The 12,083-nt window shown below is 39.4% G+C and overlaps 1 protein-coding gene across 1 annotated transcript in view; it reads right to left on the bottom strand.

Annotated features, from left to right (window-relative positions):
• kiaa1549lb (KIAA1549-like b) overlaps positions 1-12,083 on the bottom strand; it is a 93,176-nt gene that overhangs the window by 22,754 nt on the left and 58,339 nt on the right. Inside the window, exons 8-13 of the mRNA XM_061744411.1 lie at positions 8,392-8,451; positions 5,949-6,100; positions 5,351-5,522; positions 4,672-4,835; positions 4,167-4,202; positions 1,660-1,850 (exon numbers count right to left, since the gene is read on the bottom strand). Coding sequence (XP_061600395.1) covers positions 1,660-1,850; positions 4,167-4,202; positions 4,672-4,835; positions 5,351-5,522; positions 5,949-6,100; positions 8,392-8,451 — 775 coding nt within the window. The remainder of the gene's footprint in view (positions 1-1,659; positions 1,851-4,166; positions 4,203-4,671; positions 4,836-5,350; positions 5,523-5,948; positions 6,101-8,391; positions 8,452-12,083) is intronic.

A 12,083-nucleotide genomic window follows, 5' to 3' on the forward strand; every position in this document is an offset into this window, starting at 1 on the left:
CATTTAATTTATGAGGAGAGTCTTCTTGGCAGTCCCTTACTGACTTTGACAGGTGTTAATGTGCACATGTTCAGGATCAGAGAAACTCTAAACCATAATGGTGCATCTGGCAGGACTGTTGGAAGAAAGCCGTCATTCGTCACAAAGAAAATCACCGCCTCGCAGCAGATTCCCTCCCACCCCTTTCCAAATGGCTAGGTCAAACTCCTGAATACAAGTCATTTGTTTCAATTGGGTTTTTCTTTATTTTCTTTGATGAATTTGTAAAAATCTAATGAAGTCAAAGGTCACGTACATAAAACTGCAAAATATTCCAGCATCAGTTTCATCGTGTGATTTCCTGGGATTGGGCAGAATGATGACACGAACTTTAGGAAACCTCAAGACCAGATGCTCGCTGAATATCTCATTTAAGAAATGCTGCCTCAGGAGTCCACGCAATCATTTCTCCAGGTCCTCCAGGCTTTAGATTCACTGCTTTGTTCCATAAATCTTTCATAGTATCATCCTGCATGGCTTTGAGAAATTATGCCCTTTTGCGTTCCTCTATAAAACAATTCAACATGATTTAACGTGGCAATTAATTTCTAAAAGAGTGCTATCTACTGTCAAACGAGGAAAATGGTCAATTTCACCTGAAAGTACCCAGGCTCTCGATAATGATTTCCAGTCATTCGGCATCGGGGTAAAGTGAGAACAGACTATAGGACCAGAGGGAATTTAGGGTTTTATTGCCCTTCTTCTGTACGTATGCGACCAAAGAGCTTTCTGAATGAGGAGCAGGAAATACACAAACTGTAAACAGTTGTATTAGCATGCTAATGTTTGCCATCTGTATCTCTTGAAGGAGAACCCATCAATTCTTCTAAATAAATTGATTTGACTGTGTTGTTTTCCTCCATGCTAATATATTGGAAACAGCTGAAAAGGTAGTAAAACCTAAGTTATATTTCCACTGAGGTTGTTAAGCTGACTTTGTGAAACCTTAATGACCGCGGAAGAGGTGATAAATGTCTATTTATTTGGCTTACCGCAGTACCGCCCTCACACAAACCTGTCTGCAAAATGTGTCTTTTGTGTTGTTAGAAAGCCTTTATCCTCCATATATATATATATATATATATATATATATATATATATATATATATATACAAGAAAAAAAATTGCTGCAGGATTACAAATGTATGTTTTTCTGGCACAAAATGGGAGGTGAAATCAAATTTCACTGCAATTCTGCAGCATCAAAGGAATGCTTCTCCAGTGCGTTTACTTTGAACACCCAACTTGTGCTCCACACAAAGTGAGGCATCTAATTAAAACACAAGCTTTGATACAAAGACGAAGTGGATTGAATTTAAATTTTGGGTGGAGCTCCGCTAAGCAATTTCATATCAGCTGCCGTGACAGTTTGCAAAGTTGCGCGCACATAACCTTCTAAATAAACACACATTTGTCTGCATCCACTGCCTGGTAATTTAATGCTTTTTGTGTCTTTGACTTTGCATCTTGCATCTTGTCCGAGGCTGAATATTTATAAAGTATCCCTCCCATCCACATTTGATCAAATTCAAGACTTACAGCTTTTTCACACACTTCTGATAGTTGGTAGTGCACATCGCAGCCTGCAGTAGTGAACAATGAGTGAGGAGTCAGCGATACCTTTTATGTTTGTCTGAAGTGAGGCTTTTCTTGTTGGCAGTCCCATCTTGTTGCAGGGCCTTTTCTAGTGACAGAGACGTGTCCCGAATTTGTAGGGACATGACTAAAGTATCCTGACTGGCAGGCAGCGTCTCCTCCTCTCCCCCCTGTTGGCCCAGGTGCTGCTTGGCGTAGTCAAAGCCCTGGACTGGCTGAAGGACAAGTGGAGAGAAATTGGAACAAATAAGAAAGGATCGCTTGAGCGGAAAGAAAAGAAAATCTGCCATTTATGAGAGAAACTAGAGAGCTGTTTAACATCTGGGGGGGGACAGCTTTAAGTATGGATGTAAATAACACGGGACAGATTCAGATTCAGATTCAGATTCAGATTCAGTCACTCTGGGCACACATTTATATTTTGGAAATGGCGTCAATTCAACACCAAATATTTAGTGAAACGAAACTCAAATCTGAGAAAGTCTGACAACCGAAACCCGGAATCTGTAACCAAGAAATCAAAATCTCTAACCGAGAGTCCTATCACCTTTCTAGGTTATTCTTTTCTTTTCTCTCTATCAGCTCTAAAATCGTCTCTGTTTCCAAACTGTTTTCTTAGTTGTGCTTTTTCTTTTTGCGAATGCAATTCTGAAAAACGGTTGTCTAATCAGCGTCACGTCAAACTTCAGAAGGGAGGCAGGACAGAGCCGACATCTGGTAGCACCAACGTCAGAGCACCAAAACCTCGCTGGTCCTAGACCCAACAAGCGGAGGTAAGTTGTTCACGTCCGTTCCTTCTTTATCATATACAGTATGATAAAGTTGTTCATGTCATTAACAACATACCTCCGTCAACATAAGGCGCTTAGCCAGCAGTGAGTATCCAATGAGCTACTAGATGTCGGCTATGTCCCGAACCTTTAATTTGCGTATGGGGCAGGGGAGTGAGATCCAATCACAAGCTGCCACTAGAGACACATGTGGGGACACGGTTACGCTCAGGTGTGAACTGCTTAGAGCTGCCCACATGTGAGTGGATCAATCAGAGGAGAACTTGAAAACCAGGTGTAAACAGGGCCAAAGATTTAAACTAGCAAAGACCTACCCTTTGAGTGAGCATCTATATATAGCTAATGACTGTATCTATGCACTGGTGTGCCTTCAAATAGACAAGCACAGATTAAACTAAGGCCCTATTTGGAGTTTTTTTTTCAAATTCCAGTCCAAATAAATGTTTCACATTGGGCAGAGTCAAGCTGAGATTTGTGGACTTTTTCTTTATAGTAAGTAAGTGAAACATTAGATTACTTTAGAGGATAAAAGTCGGAGGATGAAAACTCTGCTTAAGATTTTATATCAACATCTAAAGAGAGAAGACTACAGTAGAGGCCAGAATAGTTCACACTCAATCCCCTAAAGCGCACACACACACACACACACACACTGAAATATTTAGGACCGCTCTCATCACCGTGTCATAAATTGTCAGGCACACATCACTGCTTCAAAGCCGGCCGGCAAAATGCAAAATCAATGTGTGATACTCCCCCGAACATCCATCGTCTATATCGTGCACACACACGCATTGCACAAAGAGTAAAGATTTTCATTGAAAGTGCTACTGCAGCTGGTCTTTAAAGAAACTCTAACAAGCCGGTATGATGAAAGGGGTTGGCTTGCACACAGAGTAATGCAGAGGAGGTGGTGAGAGCCTCATTTCAATTTTTAGAAGTAGTATCTGTGAGCATTTTAAGAATTTCTGTTGGCTTTTGCATTAATTATTAGCCAGAACTGGCTGTATAATCTGCCTACAATATAACGGGTGGTCTGCCAGGGCACTTAACATGTATTTGATGGAATTAATTGTTAAGGTGCATATTTTACAAGATAAGCCTTTGTAGGACCATAGTGTGCCATATCAGTTCTAGAAATGGATCCTTTTTCAGTTTAATATAGAATAGTTTATTGAGTTCTCTCTAATGAAATTCAATAAATAAGCAGAGGAAGGTGCTGGGATTTACACTCTGCACTTTTCATTTCTCTTTTCTGATGTATGCCGGCTGAGCTACTGAGCACAACAGACAAAAACCACAGGTATAGAGCTATAACTTTGATTAGGACATGATGCAACTATGGAACTGAAGAGTTATCAATTTTTGTTAGATGTTAGAAATAAACAAATGTTAGTGTGCACAAAAATACAAGTACTTTTTCTGCTTGGAAAAAAAACAAAGCTTCCTAATAACCAGTCTCTGTACAGCTTCACATTTAACCATCTGGAGACCAGCATAAGAAGGATTGACAACACCAGTCTTTTATCCCAGAAAACTTCATCTGGTGAAAGGTTTGCTACTCTGAATCCCTGCAACATGTGCATATCCTTAGTTTTCATTGGCACAGCAAGATTTATTGAAATTTATTCAATATGTTGTCTGCACCGTATCCCGTTCAAATTCCCACTACTGGCTCAGTTATGCCTTGAAAATGAAAACACAGTTTGCTAATGAGAAGAAATACAAACATACAGATACCTGATGATAATAGCCCACATCTCTCCGATACTGCATCTGAAAATAATGAGAGAGAATATTTCAAACAGTGCATGTTGCCAAAGTTGATGTTCAAATTTGACTACCAATGTGTTAGAACAGAGCACTGAGAGAGTACGATGTATTAACATGGAAGAAAACACAGAATACAACACGAAACATGCGGTTATTGTCTACTGTCACTTACACGTAACATAATTACAACCATCAAACACAAAGTCTGCAAACTGTGACCACAAAGTCATCGTCATGTCAACACTGCATGCCAATTGCTCTCTCAATTAATTGTTTTGCTATCAGACAGTATTGAAAAACCCTCATTATGAGGTCTTTATATCTTCATCCAGCCAATAATTCACAAACCAAGAGTTATCAGATAAGGATAATACAAAACCCCCAAAAAGCAACAAATGATCACATTAACTGAGGATGAAAATTGATGGAAGTATTAAAACAGTTTCAGACAGATAAGGATGAAGACAGGTACCTTGGCTCGGGGATTGAGGTTACCGATGGCATCAGCTTTAAACTCATTCTTATTCTTCCTGCACAGCACAGCTGTGATAATGATAATAATGAGCGTTACCACTGAGATTGGGGCCAACACTGCAGCGATTATCCAAAGGTTATTAGGGGGGTTCTTGACCACAGCTGAAAAAGCAAAAACGAAAAAAAGAAAAAAACATTTTTCTTTATTTGTTCACTCTCTCTCCGTGACCTGGCATGAAGTAGACTTTAAATTAGAACTGTTCATTCCACCGGCTGCTTCGCCGGGAAGATTCACAGTGATGATGCTTTAACTACTAAAAGAGTATTCATGTAGCATTCGTCACACCCACGCCAAGTGGCACAGCTAAGCCTGATATGAAGTGGGCCTGATTCAGCTATTGTGGGCAACAATCTATAAGAGAATGCTGCATGCGCTCACCCTCTCTCCCCTTCTCTACGCCTCTGAGCACTGAGCAGAACTGCAACCCAAACAAACACTGTCCTGCTGGGAGCGTTTCAGAGAGATATCACAGCAGCCTTTTCTTCTATGCCCCTCACCCCAATACCCGCTTTTTCTTCCCAGACATGAGTCAAGTCTTTTTGGCTTGGCATGTCTTGCTGTGAGCGTTTCTGTTGATTTGCCTTGTTGTCAAATGTGAGCAGAAAGCTGTCCTTACGTTCCGCTTGCAGCTGGACAAAGTAGCCCAGGGTGAGTGCCATGATCTGGGAATCCACCGTGTTCAGGACTTTTGCAGCTGAGGTGCCAGATAAAGGAACGCCGTTGTGTTGGACGTAATATGTCATCTCTGCCGGGTTCTTGGGCCCTGAAACTCTGCGGATGCTCACCATCTGGGTGAAAATGACAAAGTATCTACTTACATAACTGCAAAACACTTTGGGAAAAACTGTTAATGAATTGTCAGTGCTACAGAGTGTTTATGTCTCATAAAATAAAGTATGATTTAAACTATACACTTTGGCATAAACGCCACTCAGAGGGACACACTCATGAACTAAGAATAACAGCTTAAGAAAAGCATTGAGACTCTGCTTGTTTTGATTAGCAATTAGCAAATGATGAGTTAAGAAGCTCTCCAATTATTGAAGGATGACCACAAGTAATCATCCAAGTGTGTGGAGAAGTGCTTATTAAAGTGTACCACTTATGAAATATTCATATTGCTTGAGATAATTACACAAAACAGTTTACATTTCTGACATCCAACCAAAGAGTCACAGTAAAAATCTAAAGCAGCTGCCAGGCCTGTTTCCTACCTGGACGGTGTAGCTGCCTACAGTTGTGGCTCGCCTGAAACGAGTGCCCTGCTGGTCCGCCAACACAAACAACTCTGCCAGTCGCTGCTCCATTAGACTGGCGAAGCTTTGGTAGTGTCCCTCCAGGCTGACATTATCAACATCCTGGATCACTGCAAATGGAGTTAGAGACAGAAGATGGACAGATGCAGACAAGACAGAAAGTTATTTAAGAGAGAAAAAAAGGGTGCAAGGTTAAGAGTGTGTACATGCATGTGGAAATGTGTGTGTCCTCAGTTTCCACATTTAGCTTGTGTCCAGATTTAAATAAAATGTGCAAAAAATCTTGAAAGGATTAAAAATATTACATTTTGTTTCAGTTGGCTAATGACATTAGTGCAGTTGAGGCTGTTTCCCAACTACGTGGCTTACAGTGTCAGCAACTTGGTACGCTGCTCAGACTACATGGTTCGCTTTTTTGTACAGTAACTGAAGTCTTAAAGCTGTTGTGGTGTTCACACTATATGACTGATCGGCAACAGCGGGTAATACACTACATGATATGACATTGAGTTGGTCACCAAGCAGTTACAAAACCATATTTTGTCACAAAGCTTGTGCAAGAAAAGAGCTAGGAAACAAGAAGGGATAGGAAACAATGACCAAGAGAAAAAAAAGCAGTGTAAGCTCACTCCTCAGCTCTGTTGTAGTATTCATCATGTGACAAATCATAAAGACATTGATGCATCCCACAATCCAATCAAATGTTTGCTACCTTATTTGTGTCTAAATTCGCCTTGGTGCAATTTTGCTATTGCAGATAATTAGAACATCAGTACAAGACATCAGGACATCTGCAATACATCTTTGAGTTATTCACACATAATGACGGACTGCCAACTGGCAAACATAGATCCCTAGCTAATTTGCCTCCAACCAGTTGGTGATCTTGGCAACTGGGAAATTAAATTTAAATCATGTGTGTGGAAACAGCTTAACACACAAAGTGGAGACCTTCTGTCTCATACGTATTCCAGCACAGAAGCTACTCATTTTAAAATATGGATTCCCATGAAAAAGTCTTCAGCAGCACAAAGATCTTGTTAGATCAGCCACAACATTACATTTTGCTACAGGTTTGATCGGTGAAACTTTGTATGTCAAAATTATTGTCTAATACATTGATGCCATAAAGAGGTGTATTTTATTTGTTTGTTTGTCAAAATCTAACCAACCAGTTGTGATGCCCAACCCTAACCAAGCAGATATAGCAGAAGCTTGCTCATCAGGAACCAACACCAAAAGGATGTACAAGTGAATATTTATCATGACCTTTATCATTTATAGGACTGCAATGAATAATTGATCTAGTAGACAGAAATCAATGACAAAAATTAGGTGCCAACAAATTTCATAATTTATTATTAGTTGGCTAAATTGTCACACGTCTGTGGATTGAAACTTAAAACTTTTCTTGAAGGAATAATAGTGTTCATGTTTCTTTTAATGACATCAATCAATATAACAACTTAAAAAACCTTTCAAAAAACGTTCAGGTGTTTGAAGCTCTGTGTCCGTTTAGCATGATTAAGGGCAATTAAGAGCTCTATATGCATGTATGTCTATAAATATAAATATATACACACACATACATACAGTAATCGATAGATTAATCGAATACAAAAATAGTTGTTAGTTGCAGCTCTAATAGTTAACATGTTCTTTGGCATCATAAACATAAAGTGCTAATCTGTTCACGCCTGTATCCAACTGAGTGTCGAATTTTTGGGGGAACAAATACTGGAATTGAAACAGGCAAGTCAGAACTTAAAAATGTGCCGAGTTTTAGTCTGTCTGCCCCATCATTGCACAAGAGCAGAAGTTCTCCACTTTATTAACATCTGTAAAGCAATAAAGCTGCTTATATATCTTATCCAGTCTCGGTAAATCCCATTATGTAGGTTTTGACCTTGTATTGACTTGGCCTCACATTGCAGCAAGTGCAGGTTTAAGAACAACAGTCTGATGTGACAGACTAATCCATAAAACAATGTAACTGTATGGACGTCCTTGAACACTGGGGAGATTTATTGCTGCTGCTCAGCATACATACTTATTCATAAAGCCCACAGAGTAAAAACGATCAAGGATTGTTCCATGCCTAATTAATCGCTCATGCAAACACCAAGACAGTTAAGATTGTAAACATGAGCAAAGATCTTAAAAGTTTCCATAAATAGTTAATAACACATTCTGTTCATGTGTGCTTTTCCCCATTAAGTTTTAAAGACAGAATAGTTTGAATGTTCCTCTCAGATGCATATCTGCCGGTGATTTATCACAGCATGGAAGGGAAACACATGTTTGCCTGCATGTTAATGGACACGTTCTATGACAGCACACTCACACGTTCATCAACAAGAAGTACAGTTTCATTGTTTTTCCAGAGCAAGGCCATCCCTACCTGTGACAACCCACAAGTCTCTGGTCGCAACGGATGTGTTTAGATTGTGATATTCAAGTGCTGCAGAAAAGACAAAAGATCAAAGTCAAGGTTAAAACAAACATTCCCTTCTGTAGTGCGTACATTTACATTCAGCATCAGTTTTTCAACTTAGTTATTCAATGTCCAGTGGGGTTCTCCTTCACCAGGTATTTTCAATTTCTCATATACCTGGATTAATTACATTCAGACTTCATGAATGGGGGAGATCGGTTTAAAGTTTGGCACAATTTTGTGGTTCAAATCACAGCCTGAAGCCTCATTATCACCAAATGTCAGACAAATCCGGACGCTAAGGGAACCCGAAGCTGTCTGAGCCCTGGTCGTCTCTATTCTCTTGTATCGTTTCCCTGCTTGGTTAAGCTCTTGTGCCGGGCGCTGGTGCAGCCGTGTTCGGGGGAATGCTGTATCACTGGTCTGTGAAACCCAACTCGCAGGACTGTACACTCAGGCATGACGGCAGAGAGGGTTGGGAGGGGGTGAAGGGTGAGAGGAATGCCAGGGTTTTAGCTCCGGTAATCGAAAGGGCTGTTAGCAATATTGCAGTCTTCAGAGGGGGTAATGGAGTCTATCTCAGCGGTCATCAAGCGAGAGTCGGGGTACACCCTGGACAGGTGGCTAGAGGCTGTGAAGGGGAAATCAGGGAGGAGATTTCACATGAACCTCCGCTGGTCTGTGATGAGCATCTGAAGGAAATTTGTAACTGTTACAACCAAAAATGTAATAACGGCCAATAACGTAATAACTGCCAATAACGTAATAATTTTGGCCTTTTCAAATGTAATAAAGCCAATAGTGTAATAATGTGCCAATAATGTAATAAAACTTTTGAGCCAATAACTTTTAAGCCAATTTCAAAATGTAATAACTGGTGCCGATAATGTAATAACACATAAATATGAAAGCAGCTCTTGGAAATAAAGTTTTTTTTTGCAGTTATTGGGCAGTTAGACGTTCTTGTCTAAACAGGCAATTTTTCATGTGTACCATGCATATACCATAAAATCAGTGTCTCGTTGAGGGTGTTGAGGTGTCAAATGAATTCACCATATATTTTCCTGGACTTGCATTATTATTTATTTCCAATCCCAAAATCTGAACTGCAGTGTACAGTGCAGTGTACTATAGTCGACTATAGGCTACCTATTTTTGATTAGCAAACTGCACAAAAACTTCACAAAAGCCTTTATTTCCAAGAGCTGCTGTCATTTTTATGTGTTATTACATTATCGGCACCAGTTATTACATTTTGAAAGTTTTTTTTTTAATACCAGGCCAATAACGTAATAACCAGCCAATAATGTAATGCCTTATTACATTATCAGCAAAAAGTTATTACGTTATTGACTCAAAAGTTTTATTACATTATTGGCACATTATTACACTATTGGCTTTATTACATTTGAAATGGCCAAAATTATTACGTTATTGGCAGTTATTACGTTATTGGCCGTTGTTACGCTTTTGGTCTTAACAGTAACTCATTTCAAGTAATGGAAAAAAAAAGGGCTATATTGTTCAAACATTATTTCATATTTTGCACGAGCAAAAAGAGTGCACTTTTCATTTGCAGGCTGTGACATCCAGTCTTGCTAATAGTCCACTTGGGAGAAGCAGAGCTGGAGAGCGCTGGAGGTCAAAAAGAGCTACAGTCCAGCCTACACAATTGCCACAGGAACCTCGGTGCTGCCAACGGGCCCTTAAGAGTGGACTGAGAACTCGGGCCTTTTCCATCAGCCCGGAGCCCAAGGTGGCGCGAGAATCCCGTACTGTTAATTATTTACTGCTATAATTGACTTTGGAGTGAGGAGCCAGTTGCTCCGAGCTAATCCTCACACCTCCTGTGAAAAGTGTAATGTCACTAGTGAGGCTACAAAACAAACAGCAGAATCTATGTTGCCTACGCTCTTGTTCTTTCCCTCACGCTCCCGTCTCTCTGGGTTTGCCTCCATATCAGGTTCTGCTGTTGTAGTTATGGAGTTTTCCTTCCTTTCGTTATTTGTTCAGCGACTGAAACATTCTGTCTGTGTAACCTGATTTTCTAGCAGAATTCAATCACAGCACAGGATGATTTTTAATTTAAGGCTTACTAACAGAGATTCAATTTCTCTTCATTTAAACCCCACATAAAACACGACTGGTATCTGGCCTCTGTGGTTCTGCATTCCAGATCAGCAACTAAATCCTCCTTTCACTGGGTTTAAGGGAAGCAACCCCATTAACCCCAAAGCTCCTGTAAATCAAGTTTGGAAATGCAACGTCCTCAGTTGGGAAGGCAAAACCTCTAAATGTTCCTTCTGCAGTCATCTACTGTATATCTCATAATCCATAGCTGGTTGAGGCGGTTACTAATGGACGATTGAGGCTCCACATCTCCAAAAGAAGAAGAATATTATTTGACCATGTTTTATTTACCAGGTTGAGCTGGTCATCAGTCAACTGTAAACACATCACATCTGCACCGATGGAAAGGCCACTGCAGTGAAAGTGAATAATGAGAGCCATAAACGCTATAGGTCTTCTAAGAGAGCTGGAGCATTCTGGGTGGTATAGTAGTAATTGAGTAAGAAGGTTAATACAAAGGGCACACCAGGCTCTGAATTGTGAAAAAGTATGAAAATATGAAAAAGTATGTGTTTTTCTCTATAGAATATATATATATATATATATATATATATATATATATATATATATATATATATATATATATATATATATATATATATATATACATATATATATATATATTAGTGATGCACCGAAATGACAATTTGTGGCCGAAACCGAAACCGAAAATAATAATAAACACTTGGCTGAATACCGAACAATAACGAACATGGTTCTTCGCAGTTTTTCATTTTATTTTGCCAATTTTTTCACCATTGCATAAATCAAATACATTTGATTTAGGCATGCTTTTCAAAGAAAAAAATCTTTTACAAAATTACAAGGTAGAAAATATTTATTGAACATAAAAAAATGAAAATTTCCCAGCATTATGTTGTTTTGGTTCCACCTCCTGTTGAATGTTAGGTAAAATTCTTATGTGGTTACTTTTTGGTTGGCCAACGATTTATATTTGTGGTGCAACCGTTACGGGAGCGGCCAGTCTATTTCATTATTTTACAACGCCATTATTAATTGTTCGGTTTTTTTCCCACTTATTCCACCGAACACCGAAAGTGTTTTTTTACCATTTTCGGCCGAACAATTTCGGTTACCGAACAATCGGTGCATCACTAATATATATATATATATATATATATATATATATATATATATATATATATATATATATATATATATATATTCCTATTCCTGCACCAGCCTCAGCAAAAGGTTGTAGTATAATTTAAGCTGGCATACCAGCTCCCTATCTTAACCGTTCATCTTTTAAGGTTTATAATTGTACGTTAGAAGAGGATTACAGAAGCCTCTGTGTTGCAGCAGCATATTATTGCAGTCATGCTGCACGCTGCTGCGGCACCTCTTGTCACCTTCTCTCTAAATCACTATGTTTTGGTTAGTGGCCCTATAGAGCTCGGCGGCGTGACTTCACACTGCGGTTCACTACATAGGTGATTGTGTGAGCTGCCACGCTGTGAAAGCACCTGCCTTTTGTTCTGGTAACTTCAACAATGTAATTTACATTC

The sequence above is a fragment of the Cololabis saira genome, chromosome 2, assembly GCF_033807715.1.
Source record: "Cololabis saira isolate AMF1-May2022 chromosome 2, fColSai1.1, whole genome shotgun sequence".
In the NCBI taxonomy this organism is placed as follows: domain Eukaryota; kingdom Metazoa; phylum Chordata; class Actinopteri; order Beloniformes; family Belonidae; genus Cololabis; species Cololabis saira.